At 36.4% G+C, this 18,250-nt stretch overlaps 1 protein-coding gene across 1 annotated transcript in view; it reads left to right on the top strand.

Moving 5' to 3' along the window:
• Nucleotides 1-18,250, top strand: part of RPS6KA6 (ribosomal protein S6 kinase A6) — a 103,895-nt gene that overhangs the window by 66,332 nt on the left and 19,313 nt on the right. Inside the window, exons 13-20 of the mRNA XM_031944913.1 lie at nt 1,293-1,395; nt 1,826-1,950; nt 2,479-2,604; nt 3,183-3,272; nt 3,867-4,025; nt 7,940-8,101; nt 10,920-10,996; nt 13,605-13,722. Of these exons, the coding sequence (XP_031800773.1) occupies nt 1,293-1,395; nt 1,826-1,950; nt 2,479-2,604; nt 3,183-3,272; nt 3,867-4,025; nt 7,940-8,101; nt 10,920-10,996; nt 13,605-13,722 (960 nt within the window). The remainder of the gene's footprint in view (nt 1-1,292; nt 1,396-1,825; nt 1,951-2,478; nt 2,605-3,182; nt 3,273-3,866; nt 4,026-7,939; nt 8,102-10,919; nt 10,997-13,604; nt 13,723-18,250) is intronic.

Raw genomic sequence — 18,250 nt, 5'->3', positions numbered from 1 at the left:
AGCTCAAAGACTGCCACAGGAGTTGTGGTCTGTGTATATGGAGGGAGTTGTCCTTCCAGTGAAAACACAGTCCCTTGAACTGAAATGTGTTTGTAATATTTATCACTGCAGCATTTAGGCATTTTATATAATTTTGTGCTGGAATGGCCTGTTTGTCAAACTCTGAAGAAATTTTTGGTGAATTCTTTAGGATGAGAATGGAAATGAGGAAAAATACTTACCCTTTTAGTTTAATTACATCTGCCTTGCAGGTCAAGTACCAAAATGCAGCACCTCTAGTTATAACTGTAGGGGGCCAAAAAAAAAGTATATAGTTCCAAAGTCTTTAGTATAATATATTAAAGGACTTCAGGATATTATTTTAATAGTATTGCATGAAAATTTCCCTCTTGGTTTTTGTCTGTCTGTATTTCTCTGTCTCCTTTCCTATTTTGTTCTTCCTTTAGACAACAAAAAGTATTTTATTATTTATGCATTTAAAAGATTGATATACTATCTGATTTTACAAGAAAATGAATACAGTGTTATTTGTTTCTCCCTAAATAAAATTAAAGTTGCTTTATTCTTACTGACCTGTGAGTTTATTCTACAAGTCAGTGGTTCTTCAATAGAAAAAAATGTTTCCTACCTTGCCCTCAGGCAATTTTATGTGTGTCTTACACTGAAAAATAAACTTTATTTAGTTGTACTGATAGACAAGGTTAAATTTGAGATTTCTTTAATGTGCCTCACCTAAAAACAAAACAGCCTGTTTTCATTTCTATTTCTTAGGTCATAAAAAATCCCAGAAAATATTTGAGATTCTAAGTGTATTTTAAGTTTTTAAAGGCATCACAAAGCATAGAAAAATTTCATATTCTAGAAATGCTACTTGTATAATAGCCTCTGTTGTCAGAATTCTTGATTTTTGCTAATTATTCCTGCATGACCCACACAGATATGTGTTGTCATCACTAGGGAGTTAAACCAATTTTTAATAAAGTTTGAAATTGAATATTCTCATCTCTTGAAAATGTAACCTTTAGCAGTTCATTGTGTTCCTTGGCTTACTCACTGAATTCATTATATCATCTGCCAAGCTTAATGAACTTATTTGATTAGCAGATATTTGAAGTCTTTTGAAATTTGTCTGGTAAATCTAACCTGCAGTGTTCCATTTGTACTTCTTACTATATTGCCATTTTTGTGTAGCTTGTTAAGTTTAAGCTATGACTATTATCTCTTTTAACTTGGAAAATTCTGTTCTGTACATGTTAACACATTTTGGCATTACCCAATACTGTTTCTTTTAGAAATTATATAGAAGAGAAATTCAACCTCCATTCAAACCTGCTTCTGGAAAACCAGAAGATACTTTTTGTTTTGATCCTGAATTTACTGCAAAAACACCCAAAGGTAATACACATTTATATGGATTGTTAGGTCTAATTAATAAACCAGTTTTTTGCTCCTCAGATAAAAGATAAAAGGATTTTGTTAAACATTTGAGTTTACCTGTGAAATAATTATGCTTATTGAATTGTTTTATGTTAAGTCATATGTAAGCATAGCTGGTTTTTCTCTACAACATGTACAAGTTTCTTGAAAGAATCTGAGGATTGTAACAGTAGAAGTCAATTTCCAGTTATTTAGAACCAGACCAATGACTGTTGCTTCACCATTGCTATGGGACAGTATAAATCATTTATATTTTTAATGGAATACATTTTATTTTAAGAGTTGCATTTTTTAAATCAGGATTTGCCTTCAGCCAAAAATAAAAGAGTTAAATTGCATGCTGTGAAGTTGTTTTAACTTTTATAAAATTTTTGTGTTTGAAAACTAGATTCTCCTGGAGTTCCACCCAGTGCTAACGCGCATCAGCTTTTTAAAGGATTTAGCTTTGTTGCAACTTCTACCATAGAAGATCAGAAAATTTCTCCCCTCACAAATATATTGCCAATTGTACAGGTAAATCACATCTAATTGTTTTTTTCCAGTTAAAGGATTGATTATTTTGATGCAGAAAGAATTGAGTTTAAGTTTTAAAACATGTGTGTGACCAATCTATATTATAGGCACTATTTGTAGTAGTGGTTTATTTTGCTTTGTTTTTTTCAATTTCACATTGGAAAGAATAGCAAAAAATGGTCGTACTTGAAAAACGGACAAATTATTCTTTTAAAAAATGGCAATATGACCCACGTGATGGTTGTGACTTGTTTATTTTTGGCCTTGAAGCAAAGTTAGGGCTTTATAAGTTTGTTGAATGGTCTTGTTTGTCTGTAATTTAAACTTGGTTCATCATTTATTTAAGTTGTTATGTTGTGTTACATAGGTTTTCCTCAAACTCGAGGGTTTTTGCGTGATTTTTAAAAAGTTTCTGTTAAACACAAAATTTGGAAATAAATGCAGAAAATCGTGGGAGGTCAGATTTCTATTCTCTTTGATGGACAAATATGTTAATACATTACAATTTTTTCCCTTATTTTTTCAAAGCAACTACATGGAAACAGTGCACAATTTAATGATGTGTATGAACCAAAGGAGGATATTGGTGTTGGCTCCTATTCTGTTTGTAAACGATGTATACACACAGCTACCAACATGGAATTTGCAGTGAAGGTATTTTGTCTCTATATTTCTTACATGTTTTAAGTTGGAGTGATCTGCTTTAATTATGTTCTCACTAGAACAGGGCAGTTGGAAGGGAAGAAAAAATAGAGAGGAATCTGAGTCCACATTCTCATTTTGGAATAATAGGTTGTACCAAAAATTTCTTTTGAACAATAATGAATTTCATATTTTTCATTTTTTGAGGAGAGGAAGCTATATGGTTCTTTTAATGACCTCTAGCTTTTCCTTTTCAGGCCCATTTTTTTTTTCTTATATTTTTCATTCTTGCTTTAAAAATATGCAGTATTTAAAAAAAAAATAACATGTTGTGATTAAAAAGTAATCCTTACAATTACTCAGTAATTGTTGGATCAGCATTTAAATAAGTAGGAAATTATGTGTCAAAATATATCTTCTAATTTACTGTTTGCATCTACACTGTTACACCCTTATTTCTTTGTTCAAATGTAGACAAATATTTTATAATTAATCTTAGTTTGATCTATTTCTGGAATACAGAATATGCTTGCATCTTAATTACATTACATTTTAATTTACTTGAGATTCTCCCTCATGTTATTACTCAGATAATTGACAAAAGTAAAAGAGATCCCTCCGAAGAAATTGAGATTTTGATGCGTTATGGACAGCACCCCAACATCATCACTTTAAAGGATGTAGGTATTACTTTTTTAATAATCTGATGAATGTTAGGTGAATCTGATGACTGCATAATGAATTATTTTGCATTAGATCATGTATAAATATACTTGATTTTTGTAAACAGCATATGCAAACTTCTTGGAAGAATCTGAGTATTATAGTGATAAAAGCCGATCCTGACCAGTACCCTTCCCCAACATATCATTGATATAGACTAGTATTGAGTTTTCTAAAGCAGGGCTCACAAGCCTTTGGATGAATCATTTTTGTTTAGATGGTAGTCTTTTAGAACTAAGGTCAAGAAATCTTTAAACAGAGTATGTCAAAGAGTAGCTGACGAAGTTATATGAATGTGAAAGAATAATAATAACTCACAATGAAACATGGCCTTTGCCTCCTGATAGAAAGGCGATGGCTTCAGGTTGCAAACTAAGACATTTTTAGTGGATATTGCCATTGCCGTAATTTGTTTTGCTTGATCATGAATGTAACAAAAGTTTTATTTTTCTCAGTAGAATGGAGAGAAGCAGATTGTCATTAATGGAAAAACATTTAGAGAAAAAATTATTGATAAAAGTATAAAAATCTAAATCACTTTTTTTTGACAGGTCTATGATGATGGCAGATACGTTTACCTTGTTACTGAACTGATGAAGGGAGGAGAACTACTTGATCGTATTCTCAGACAAAAATTTTTTTCAGAACGGGAGGCTAGTGATGTCCTGTATATAATAACTAAGACGGTTGACTACCTTCACTGTCAAGGAGTAAGTCATAAAGTTGTTTTATTCAATTTAATTCTGGGAGCTGTATTTATACAAATAAACTCATAAACAAATAAACTGTATTTATACAATAAACTCAAGGGGATGGAAGAGCTCTGTGGCAAAATGGTCTGTAAAACCTTCCCAGGAAGGTGGCTGTATCCAATAAATAGTAATAATAGTCATGCTAATAATAGCTAACATTTACACAACGCTAAGTACCAAGCATTTGTGCTGGGCACTTTGAAGTAAGGGCTATTATCTTCCTCATTTCACAGATGAGGAAAGTGAGGCAAACAGGTGACATGACTTGTCTAGGGTGACACACAGTATGTGAGGCCTTGCTTGAACTCGGATCTCTCTGACTTTAGGCACAATGAGTGCTCTATCCACTGGACCACCTAGTCACCCCCCAAAATTAATGTTACAACTTGCTTGGTTACCATTGCAGTGTCAAGTATCAATAAGTTATTTATGTCCAGCTTGCATCTCTTCTATATTTAGCCCATTTCTACTTCTTACACTTTTAGAGATGGATATTTTCCTTCTGCACATTGGACCACTCCTCAATTTCTTTTGCTAGACCCTCATTCAGGTCACACCCTGTCCTGAAATTGTCCCTCAGAGTCCTGTTCTCAGCCCTTTTCTCTTCTTCCTTTATACTCATTCACTCAGCGATCACATCATGGATTGATTTACCATCTCTGTGCTGATGATTCTCAAATCTACCTCTCTTGCCTCAAGCTCTCTTGACTGCTGATCTCCCATCTCCAACTGCCTTTCAGAAATCTTGAACTGGATGTCCAGTAGATATATTTAACTTAACAGGTCCAAAACAGAACTCATTATCTTTCTTTATAAACACTGCCCCCTTTCCCTCTTGCTGCAGAGGACAATATAATCCTCCCAGTCCCTCCCTCAAGGTCACAACTAAGTGTCATCCTTGAGTCCTCATTATCTCTCTTCCCTCTCCCTACTTCCATCCTTGGCCTTTTGCCAAAATCTATTGATTTTCCTCCTTCTAATATATCTCAAATACTCCCCTTTCTCTCTTCTGCCACTGCCACTGCTCCAGTACAAAATCTCATCACACCTGGACTATTGTAACAGGCGACAGTGGGGGTCCACCTGCCTGGATCATCTTCTCACCTCGGTCTATCCTCTATTTGATCACCAAAGTCAATTTTTTTTTAAAGCTCAGATCTTGACTGTATCATCTCCCTGCTTAAAAAACTCCAGTGTCTCCCTATCCCCCTCTAGGACCAAAACCACCATTCTCTGTTTGCTCTTCAAAGCCCTTACAATCTAGTTCCCTTGCCCTAGCACACTTTCCCAGTCTTCCCCAAACCTTTCAGTTCCATGAAGGCCTCCTTCCTATTCTACTGCTGAGATACTCCATCCCTCACATTTTTTCTGTCTGTCTTCCATGCCTAGAGTTCTTTCTTCAATTGTAAGCTCCCTAAAGACAGTGGGCTGTCTTTTGCCCCTTTTCTATATGTAGTGCTTAGCACAGTGTCGGGTACCTGATAGGCACTTAAAAAATACCTATTGAATCGGATGTAGAGCCGAATAGGACACAAAGCTCTCAAAGAGCTTTTGGTCTCCTAAGGGAGATGGAATGTGTTTATAAATATTCTATGACATGCTGTTTAGTAAGTGTTCTAAGAGAAGTGCAAATAATAATCTATACATGCTCTAAAGAGAAAGATTTCTCACTCCAGCTTCCTAAGAGGTCGCATTGAAACTGCATATTGAACAATGGCACTATAGCAAGCAGAGATGAAGATGGTAGGAAAGACATTGCTGGTGGAGGGAACTAACTGCAGGAGGCACAGAGATGACCCAGTGGGGAGAGTTAGTTTGAATGATAAGTGGTCCATTTGACTGGAGAATAAGATCTAGAAGAAAGTGGTAGGGGATGTGACTAGGAAAAGCAGGTAGAGTCAGATAAGGAAGTGCCCTAAATACCAGACTGAAAAATTTGCACTTTATTTGGTAGATAAAGAGCCAAAAGAAGCTTTCTGAGCCAAGGGAGTGACATGGCTGGATTGAGTTAGTATAAATAGGATCAGAAGATTTTAGAATTGGAAGAGACTTGAGAGATGATTTAGTCCCATGTCCCATTTCCTGCCCCCTCCACCCCATTTTACGGGTGAGGCAACTGAAGCTTAGCACTGTTAAGTGACTTGCCTGAGATCATTCAGGTGGTAAATGGCAAAGCAGAGCTTTAGGACTTCAGCTTTTTTTCCTTGTTTGTTTTTTTTTTTTTTTGAGGGGGGTCAGTGTTGAAGGAGTGCAGTTCTGAATCAAATTTATATTTTTCCCTAGTTGTATAGAATATGATATAACTTCAAATTTCAATCACATTTCATGTCACTTAGATACTTTATGAGCATCATATTCGCAGAGCTCGTGATATTGGAAAGGTTAAGGAATTAGTAAAACCATATATGCCTTATTAATTCTCAGCTTTGTGCCTGAGGGCCCTAATTTAACTCCTTTTTAATCAGTTAAATAACGCTTTTACCTAATTATTATTTAAATTCCTTCCTAAATCTCTTCTGAATTCAGCAGTGAAACACAAAAGAATTGTGCAAGCACGTATGTGGCACATTTCCATCTTGTGTAGTAATATTGGGACTGAAGTCACATGGCTTGTTGGTGGGGAAGCTGTATTATTTCATTCTTTACACTTCTCTCTTCCTGGTGTCTGTAGTAATGACAGCAGGAGGTTGGAATCCTGTCCCTATCCTCCCATTGTGCAGTCAGTTAAAGGAATTTGGCTTGTGAAGGATTTTATTAAAAGTCTGCCATCAAGAAAGGAGTAGGTATATAGGGAACATCCTGAAATAAATGAAGAAGAAATCATAGCTTAGTTGTTACAAGGAAGACAGGTGATGAAATGCTTTAAATTGGACAAAATTTGATTGATTAATACAAAGTGATGTATGAAAGTAGTGTGGGAAATAATACTGAACAGAAGCAGCATTCTACAGTGGAGGGCATTTAGATTAAAAAATCAGGAGACCCGAATTATAGTCATGGCTTTGTCACTAATTGGCTATGTCATGTTAAACTCTCTTATTTCCATCTGTAACATGAGGGGAATTGAACTAGAAGACATCCAAGGCCTCTTCTAGCTCTAAAATTGTCTGATACAGATGGCTAATTTTTTTAAAAACCTAACTTAGAAATAGTCAGAAGAACCATACCTACAGAAATACATAGTCATCCTTTCTATTGCCAGACCTTACTCCCTCCTGAGCCTAGGACTATATTAATTTGATAGCAGACAAGAATTTCTGAGTTTCTATGAATAATTCACTTGTGAGTAACCTAGAGTTGATTCTTGTAAGCAGAAATCTGCCTTTTCTTGGATGAGGTTCTTTTTTTTTTAATCTATAATGGATGTCAAATTAGGTTTTTTCTCATAAACTACACACACACACACACACACACACACACACACATATCTGCACAAAATACAGTTCAATAGTTTTTTTTACTCTTTTAAATATTGCATATCACTAAAGAAGTGGTTTTTCAAACATTTTCATTTCATAAGCCATCACCTAAATTGTGATTTAAGGTGTGAGTTGTTGTAGTAGAATGGTTAAGCAGTAGCCCAAACAAAGAAGACAAAGGATGATATTCTAAGAACAGAGCTAGCCAGAAGAGGCCAGGAATTGATGTATATAGCATGGTATAAAGAGTTTAGAGCTCTTAGTAAATTGTGGTACCTTATAGATAATTCAGTTTTGATGAGACAGCTAGGAGAAAGAGTCACACATAATCAAAAGAAATTCAGAAGTTTTTTAAATGGGGAAATTCTAAATTTTCAAAGCACTTAAAATGAATTTTTTTGCATGCATTTATTAGAAGCTAATATTTAAAGTGTCTTTTGTTATCTTTTCAAGGTGGTTCATCGGGACCTTAAGCCTAGTAATATTTTATATATGGATGACTCGACTAATGCTGATTCTATTAGGATCTGTGATTTTGGGTTTGCTAAACAACTTCGAGGAGAAAATGGACTTCTCTTAACTCCATGCTATACTGCCAACTTCGTAGCACCTGAGGTAGCCTTCAAATCATATTTTATTTTATAATTCCAAATTTGCCATGTGATAAAATGGTGTTTGGTGGTGAGATGCATTTTGTTCACTTTCTGCTTTTTGTTCTTTTCTATTAATTGAACATATGTGATCAATTTATAGTAGATAACATGCAGTAAGAATTGTTTTTAATCTTATTTTATCAATCTGAAAAGATACTGTTATCTTCTAGTACAAATCTCCAGTCTTCTAAACCAACTATACTATGGATGTATTATGAGTTCTTCAATTTTCTAGAATCACAGAATGTTAGAATGTTAGCAGTTTCATCTTCCCTTTTTTTTTAACAGAAGAGGAAATTGAGGACCCGAAAGTTTAAATGAATTGCCCTCCTAGTCTTACAGTAGCAGACTTGGAATTGGAACCCAGATGTCCAAACCCCCAGTTTAACTTTTGATTTAAAAAAGTAAACGCAAAAGTTAGCACTCTGTCACAAAGGAATTTTACCTCCCAAATAAAGATTTTCACATATGAATGACTGTCTTCATTTCCTCTCACACCTTAGGAAGGAGAATGGGAAAAGAAGTAGCGGGGTAGTTTGTTGAGTATATCCATATGCATCTATTGCAGGTTACCTAGAATTAAACCCTAACCACTGTTTGCCTCACCGGGCCATGCCCTGAAACTTTTTCCTTGTCTGGTGGATAGGGACAGCAGGAATGAGAGGTGCTAGAGCAGAGGGGTGGCAGCAGCAGTGCTACTAGAGCCTGGTTTCCGCATCCTCAATCTCTCACCTTGTCCATTTAGCTTGTTCCCTGATGAATGGGAGCACAGACAGAGCAGAGGGTGCTGCTTTCCAAGCTCCTTTTCTGTTCCACATTGTCCAAGAGGTCCTCCGTAAATAATTGTTGAGCTAAATTTCATAGCCCTTCTTTCTTAATGTCCAACAAAGTTTGAACTTCTTGACCCTAACAAAGAGATGATGTAAACCTCTCTTCTGTATGTGAGTGAGATGAAGGAAATGCTGGGGGTTACAGAACCCACTGGTGACCTTCTGATTCCCCTCCTTCTGTCCAGCAAGCTAGGAAAGGGTCGAGGGAAAACATGACGGCAGTGAGGAAACAGCATGGCAGGATGCAGAACTGAATGCCCCGAGGTTGGGCTTCACTTCTGAACAAGTCATTTGGCCTTTCTGTGCCTCACTTCTCCCTTAAGCTATAAAATAGTAAGAATTCACCAGGTTGCTGTGAAGAAAACACTTTGTAAATCTGAAAATACTACGTCAAGGAAAGAACTTGATTGGAAAGACTTAATAGGGGATAGAGTTCTGTGCTCAGAGGAGGAAAACTTGAATTCATATCCTACCTGAGATACTTTATAACCAGACAGGTCCCTAAATCTCTTTGAACCTCAGTTTCCTCATCTATAAAGTGGGGTTAATAATGACCCTTGTTTCACAGGGTTATTGTTGTAAGGACCAAATGAGAAGATGTATGTTGAAACACTTGGCAAAACCTTAAGCAAATGAGAGCTTTTATTATTCATATTTCTCCATTGCCTCCATTATAGACCAGATCCTCTTCTAACCTTTTAACAGTCCTAATATGATTACAGTGTACTCTGTGTGCCTTAATCTGTATCATTCTTAATTTCTTTCTTCAGATAAGTGAGGGGTGATAGGACTGATAGGAAGGGTATTTACCAGAGCTTCCTTATCTGGATCTTGAGAGCCCCATTTATATAATTTGTGGGAGTCGATTATGCAAGTTGAAAGCCTCTTCAGCTACTCATTTTTGCTTTTTGTTTTTGAATTCTCTGGCTGAAAAAAAACTCTTTCTTCTTGGATTACTTATTAGCTATATACTTACTCATGTCTGGCAACTGTCAAAGCCAAATATGATTTTTTAGTCTTTTTATGAAAACTTTATGCCGTTATGCAATTCTGGTTTAATGCATTAATAATGTTTCTATTTTGTCCATGTGCCTAGAGGCTTTAACAGTGGACTAATTTTTCTTAATGAAAAGAATATGACTATTTCATTTCCTCGGTTTGTTTGTTTTTTTCTCACACACTTTTAAATTTATATTCATTTCATAGGAGCCATGCAATTTAATATGCTATTTGGTTATTATTTGATTGAATTAACATTGTCTCCAATTTCAAAAAATTGTGACAGATTATCTAAGACATTCACAGTTAACCCACTCTATTTTTGTGACCTAAATAGACTTTTTTTTTTCAAGAAATTGTTGCAAAATGTAAACCAAATTCCTTCACGCTTTTATACTGATCTTATGCAGTCTTGTGACATTTCTTGCATTGCCTTCCCTTATTTTTTGACTCTTTATATTGTTTAACCTTGCATAAGTAGGTCTACCTCAGCTCCCTCAGGCAGGGTCATGTCTTATACCCCCTTTTTTGGTTTTACATCCTCCCCCTTTAGCCCTTAAGGAAGTATAGACACACACAGTGAGTGTACACACACACACACACACACACACACAGTCCTGAAACAACATTCAGTGAATACCCAAAATTGAAAAGGCCTTAACTCTTTAAAGACTGTCATCACAGAGTTTTTATACCTTACCTGGGATGAGAGATCACTTAAGCGAGGAGGAGGCTAAGGCTTTCAGAAATTGAGGAACTTGCCTAGACCAGTCTAACCAAGCAACTCTGCATCCTCCTCAGGCTCTTCTGGATCGTTAATATCTTTGAGAATCTGATTTAGGAAGCCATTCAACTTAATTTGGGGGTAGAATAATACTCGAATGTATTGAATTTCAAATCCACAGCTAATAGTGATGTTGTTTCTCTGTGCCTCAAATTTGTGTTTCTTAGGTTCTCATGAGGCAAGGTTATGATGCTGCTTGTGATATTTGGAGTTTGGGTGTCCTGTTTTACACGATGCTGGCCGGGTAAGAAACATTCAGGCCTTAGTCACTATTATTTTGAGGGATGAAAATAGTCCTGAGGAAAAGTATGGTTTTCATTTGTCAAAGATTATGCTCTTTGTCTTTCAACATTGAAATGAATACCGCGTCCTAATAGAACTTATTGATTAGAGAGCTATATTGAGGTAACTTGTCCATTTATAGTCATTTCCTGATACTTTCATCAAGCCAAAAATTTCAACCTTTGAACAAAAAGACATTTTCAAATTAGCATTCTTATTAGGATTTAATTTTAATTTGATGTAGTAGTCTTTTTAAAACTTTGTAAAATAATATTGGATAAGAAATTAAGTGGCGTGTGTAAGCACGAAGTTAACCAGTTTACTGCTACTGAGTCATCATTAAGGGCTAGAAATGAAATATGACTCTTAATAATACAGAAGGAATACTTGATAAGATCAGCAAATAACTTCTATCAGTTTCAACTGAGACCTGTGCCTGCCTCAAAAGAGCTTAATAAAATGCCTGAAATATTTGAAGTATGATAACAATTGCTGATGTTAACATCGGCAATATGCACCTGATAACACAGTTGTCTTGTGGCCCTTAACAATGAATCTTCTTTTGAGTAGATGTGTTTAGAAGGGAAAACACTATTGCTTGCTGTCAAGTTTGTTCTGAGCAATCTTTGCTGGGGAAATAACCACTAATTTAGTCAGTCAACAAGCATTTATTAAACTGTACTATGTGCCAGATGCTGGATAAAAAGAAAGGCAAGACAGCCCCTGCCCTGGAGGACCTCTGAGTCTAATGGAGGAACTCACAAGATTTGTAATGTATAAAGAGAGGTGAATAGCAAAATGATATATTGAAAGGTGGCTTGTGTGAAAAAGTATATTTGGAATATAATGCTAAAGATATAGTAGATGTCCCATAAGATCATTGTATATTTGTATAAAAATCTTTATACAAACATCAGTAAAATGCTAATCAATAAATTTAATAGTCACGTTAGTTAAAGACTGCATATTAGACTCCGTGCCAAGACAAACTATTCAGAATGAGGAATCAGCATTCAAGTTTTCCATCCCTAGAATACTATTTCTAGCTTGTTAGATTTAAACATATTATCTACTCCATGATTGGGCAAAAATTCTAGGTTTAAACTTATTTGTCTATAATTGACTGATATTAGATGGAACATCAGTTAATTAGATCTTTTAACACTAATTACAGAAAATCTTCTCCCCCATCTTTTTTTTTTTAACATAAATCAGCTTTATCAAATGCCAACAGTGGATGGATTACCATCTGCTCACACAGTATTATACTCATTTGTTGTTCCTTTTCCCTATGAAATACAACTTCCAAAGAATTGAATGGATGGAGGGGAGGGATTGAGAAGATTGGGGATTTCATTGATGTAGCAATTTTTTGCTCAGTTTTCCAATGTAGATAAGCCTCTTCTCTGCAATTTACCTCCTTAGAGAGCTGCCTGAGGCACCAAGAGGGTAAGTGACCTGCCTAGGGTCACACAACCAGGATGGGACAGAGTTGAACCTTAAATCCAGATCTTCTTAACACTAGGGTCAACTGTCTATTCATTCTACCTCTCCAAAAAAATGAAAGTACTAATTTATGAGATCTTAAAATTCAAGTAATCCCAAATCTGTGTGCAATTTTCTGTTCCTCTGGGTATGTATCATATCTTTTTTTCCCCTGAGGCAATTGGGGTTAAATGACTTGCTCAGGGTCACACAGCTAAGATGTGTTAAATGTCTGAGGCCAGATTTAAATTCAGGTCCTCCTGACTTCAGGGATGGAGCTCTACCCACTGTACCACCTAGCTGCCCTGTGTATTATGCCTTCAATTCATACGTAAAAAATAGCTTCCACCTTGAGGCGTGCAATCTCTTATAATGTTTCCTTTGAAAGGCGTGGGCAAAAAGCTACTGAATTGAGAGAGCTTGTTTTTCAGTTTCTAATACAGTTTAATTCTAAATTTAAATAGTGACTGTCACAAATTATCATTAAAATGTTTTACTTGGATGAGAATCCATTTATCAAATCTTACACATCACTGAATATATGCAAAATGCACCTTTTATTCTGGTCAGCAATATGTGACTTGGTAGTAAGTTCCTGGGGAAAAATTACAATATTAGCATTGTCTTCTGGTTTGGTTTTAAGCTAAGAGTTCTATACTGAAAGTTAGATTGGTGAGTACAAAATGAGTTAGCTCTCCTAGGTACAGGTTAAATATTCTTATTAACTTGACAGTACAGCAGGCATTTAGTAAGGAGAGGGAAATGGCAAACCACTCTTATATCTCGGCGAAGAAAACCTCAAATGGAGTCATGGAGAGGTAGACATGACTGAAATGACTGAGCAACAACAAGTACCACAAAAACGGTGTGCAGAATATTTTAGTAATGGATCTGATGTTGGGTTTGGTTAATTGTGATAGAAAAAGAGATGTGGATAGTACCAAATTGAGTATTAGGAAGATAATCTGAAGATTTTCCTGAAGTCATCTAGTCATCTTAGATTTATTATGTATGTAATCTTTTATTGGCTTCTAAAAAATGTGTTCTTTGTGTGTGTGTGTGTGTGTGTGTGTGTGTTTTAATAGATATACTCCTTTTGCTAATGGTCCCAATGATACTCCTGAAGAAATATTGTTACGGATAGGTAGTGGAAAATTCTCTCTAAGCGGTGGCAACTGGGACACTGTTTCAGACACGGCAAAGGTAAAAATATGTTTTTTTTTATAATATTCTTAAGGCCTGCAAATGTATTGTGTGGACTGTTTAAATGAATGGATATCCGAATGAGCATTCATTAAGTGCTGTGTCCAGCACTGTACCACTGTACTAAGCATTGAGGATACAAATACAAATGAAAAATAGTCCCTTTCCCTTTCCCGGGTCCCTTCCTACTTCTTTGACCACTCCTTCCCAGTCCCCTTTGAGGGCTCTTCCACCCTCTAAACATCCTCAATTTCCATGGACTTTAGTTCATTTCCATCTTTATGCTCACATTCTGAATTCTACCTTATAATGCCCCAAGCTCTGTGTTGATCACCAATCTCCCATTTCCAATTGCCTTTCAAATATCTCAAACTAGGTGTTTAATAAATAACTCAAATTCATCAAACATCTCATTGTCTTTCTTCTAAATCCTCTCCTCACCTTCTACCTTCCCAATTATTACAGAAGGCAACAGTAGCCTCCTGTTCCCTGAAGCTTGCAGTCTAAGAGCCTTCCAGGACTTCTTGCTATCTCTCACCCTTCCATGTCCCAGCTTTGGCCAAGGCATACAACACCTCCCAGATATTCTCCCTTCTCTCTTCTGAGGCTGTCTTCATTTCCTTTCACCTGGATTGTTTTGGGAACCTCCTACTTCTTTCTAATTCTAGGCTCTTAACCTCTCTATATAGACTTCCCATACCTGCCAAATTAATATTTCCAAGACAGATGTTGCCATATCATTTCCCTGCTCAGAAATCTTTAGTGGCTCCTTGTTTGCCTCCAGGATAAAATATAAATGTCTCACACTGAAACTTGAGTGCCTCCAAAATCTGTCTCCTACCTCCATTGAAGCCAAACTGGCCTATAGCCTTTCCCTAAACTAGGTATCCCATCTGTCACTTCTGGACCTTTGGACAGACATGCTCGCTATCTCTTGCAAATACCCCTTGTTGACCCTGCTTCTTTGTAGTTAACTTTCTCCATGAGCCTGCTCACATGTGTTCTTTCTCCATGTAGCCTTTACTAATCCCTATTAGCACTAACCCTCTATTAGCAGGCAACTGTCATGTTGTAGGAGTTGGAGCCCTCTGGTTGAAGCTAAGCTCCCGGGACATTTCGTTGTCTTTGCATAACCAAGGCCTTGCCCCTAGTAGGTACCAAATAAATGTTTGTGGAATCAAATGTTTATAGAAAACTAACTCAGTTTGTTAAATTAGATTAGCAGAGTAGGGATTTCCAGAGCATCTGATGTTTTCTCTGCCTGTATTTCAGTATTGAATGCATATAATTCAATTAACCATGTGGGGATTATCAATAATTACACTTAATTCCAAGCTGACTTTGCCCTGCCATAGTTCTGGGTTATGTCCTCCATTAACCAAATCCTATCTATTCCTGGAATGTAACCAGATTTCAATACTAACTAAGCCAAGTGTAATTAGCAAGATAGATCAACTTGGGGAAAAACTCATTTGGAAATAGGATTGATATTTTCCCACATCCTGGCTCCTTCTATTAGCCTCAGTGGTCATTGTTGAGTCAAATCTGACTCTTCATAACTCCATGGATCATAGCACGCCAGGCCCTTTTCCTCTGCTGTCTCTGGAAGTCTGTCTAAGCTCATATTTGTTGCTCCCATGGCACACTCTATCCATCTCATCCTCTGCTATCCCTTTTTCCTCTTGTTTTCAGTCTTTCTCTACCTAAGTGAGTCTTGTTTTCTCATTATGTGGCCAAAGCATTTAAGCTTCAGATTCAGTATTTGACTTTCCAGTGAGCATAAATTAATTTCTGTAAGTATTGAGTGATTTGATCTCCTTACTGTGCAAGGGACTCTCAAAAGTCTTCTCCAGCACCATCATTTGAAAGGATCGGTTCACTCAGCTTTCCTTGTAGTCCAATTCTCACAGCCAAACATTGCAACTGGCAGAACCATAGCTTTGACTTTATAGACCTTTGTTGGCAGGGTGATGTCTCTGCTTTTTAGTCTGTTGTCCAGATTGGTCAGAGCTTTCCTCCCAAGATGCAGATGTCTTTAATTTCATGGCTGCGGGCACCATCCCATCTTTGAGCAGCAGAATATAAAATCTAACACTGCTTCCTTCTCTTCTCCCAGAAGTAATAGAACCAGTTGCCAAGGTCTTAATTGTTTTAGTGTTGAGCTTCAGGCCATTGTTTACTCTACCCTCTTTCACCCTTGTCAAGAGGCTTCTTAATTCCTCTTCTCTTTCTGCCAGCAGAATTGCATCACCTGCATATCTGAGATATTTCTCTCAGCAACCCTGATTCTCGCTTTTGATTTATCCAGCCTGGTATTTTGTGTGATGGATTCTGCATATAAGTTAAATAATGGGACAATATAAATCCTTGTCTTACTCCCTTTCCAATCTTAAACCAATCAGTTGTTCTTTATTCAGTTCTTACTGTTCCTACTTAGTTGTTTTTTCTAGTGTTGATTTATTTTTTAAAAATATACATGCCCATTTATCAGTAGAATCTAGATTTATTATATTACTGGTTTGAGTGGGAAGTAACTAGTCAGATACCATTTTTTTTCTTTTTTAAAAAATCTAAGTTTCATCACTATTTCCTTTTAGATTTTTTTGTTGATGTTATGGCAAGGAAGTGAGGAAGGCTATAAATGATGAACTTGAAAGATAGTATGTAGATACTTTAGCTTAGAAAATTATTGCTGGGACTTCTCTGTTATGAAAGATGCTTCCAGATCTTTTCTCTAAGCAACATTTCCCCTCCCTTCCTGAAAGAAGCAGGGGAGGGAGGGAACACTGTAAAAGGCCCACCACTCTCACCCATCCCAAGACGACTAGGGTTTCTCCAAACAGAATAAAGAAAATCTCTTTTTAAAGAAATGATTGTTTCATAAATGCTAGATATTCACCAAGTTTTTATTGGGTGAATAAAAAAAGATACAGCTCTCCAGCCTTCAACTTTTTATCTCCAAGCAGATTTAAGTGATTTTACATAGAGTAACATAGAATAGTATTTCTTTTCACCATGCTCTTGTAGTCACTTAAGCAGCTTTTATCATCTACCTCTGAGAAGAGAATTCTTCATGAATTTTTCCAAATGATCTAGAATGCTTTATACAACATACTTGAGCACAGATGGAAACTGATTTTCTGACAAGATGACATGTTTTGGGGAGAGTAAAGGAATAGTGACCATTTAGAGTAGACTATAAGAGCTGTAACAATTGACAGGTTTTCTGACTTAAGAAATTGAGAGAAGTTCTGGACCGGAACTGCCATAACCACAAAGTAATGTGGAGTGGATGACGCATGCAGGAATGACCAGAGCACCACTTGGACCTGCATGATTAATTGCTGTTGATTTCTTCTCCCCAGTCCCAGAGCAGCTTACTACTTAAAGTCAGGGAGGGAAAACATGAAATCAGAAGAATGGATGAAAATAACAGTATTAATCCAGAAGAAATGCAAGTCAATACAGTCGGCCTAATTGACAGTATCGTCGATTCTTGGATAAAATACGAACTCCCTTTAACCTTTAAAGTTTCATACTATCTGTCTCTGACCTAGCATTTTAGCCTCATTGAACATTATTATCCTTGCCACATTCTACCATCCAGACAAAATAGCCTCTCTTTTCCTTCCAGAGGAACCCCTCTCAGTTACTTCTTGTTTTCCCTCTTATTATTTCCCCTCTTTTTCCTGGAATGCTCTTCTTCCATACTTCTATCTCATAGAATGTGGCTCTTTAAGTGTCTCCTCTTCTTTAAACTCAGAAGAAGAATTTGGTATCCAGTATAATCTGTTGAATTCAGGAGTGCAGGAGTGGTCAGCCCAGTTGGGAAGCTAGCTTAGAAACTTTATTTAAGTGTATTATTCATGAAGAATGATCGTGTATTTTTACCTGAAATCAAGGCATAGTGTCTTGCTTAAATGGTCAGTCTGTGTGAAAATATTTCCTCCTTGTTCCCAAATGCCAAAACCTGGAATTGTACAGCCCTAGGGAAAATTCAAATATAGTGTCCTCATGTTGATCGGATTGGATTAATTGGATTAATTCAGGCACCACCTTCTGCATGGTCTTTTCTCATTCCCCTCACCTGCTAGAATTGTTAGTCCCAGTAACTTTGTTTAAGTTTGCATTCATCTTATATTTATGCTGTATATATTTTATGTGCACTTATTTTCTCCCCCATTAGAAGATAGGGACATTGAAAGTAGAAACTGTTTAATTTTTTGTATTTGTAGCACCTCCCGGGCACCAAGCGCTATGCTTGACATACAGACACCAAGAAGGAAATGGTCCCTATTCTGAAGGAGTTTTACAAGATTAAAAAAAAAAAAAACATACTTATTATTTCAATTACATACATAATAAAATATCGTCTACCAATAGTCATCATGGGAGTATAGTTTACAATGAGTCCATCAACTGTATGAAAATGATACTTCAAAAGTGTTGGGACATATTTTTCCTAAGCACTTTAATCCTTTCCTGAAGTCTGGTTTATATTTTCATTTGTACCTGGTGCTCTTTTTCA

This window comes from Sarcophilus harrisii, chromosome X (genome assembly GCF_902635505.1).
Source record: "Sarcophilus harrisii chromosome X, mSarHar1.11, whole genome shotgun sequence".
Lineage (NCBI taxonomy): Eukaryota > Metazoa > Chordata > Mammalia > Dasyuromorphia > Dasyuridae > Sarcophilus > Sarcophilus harrisii.
This window is presented reverse-complemented; position numbering and strand designations above follow the sequence as displayed.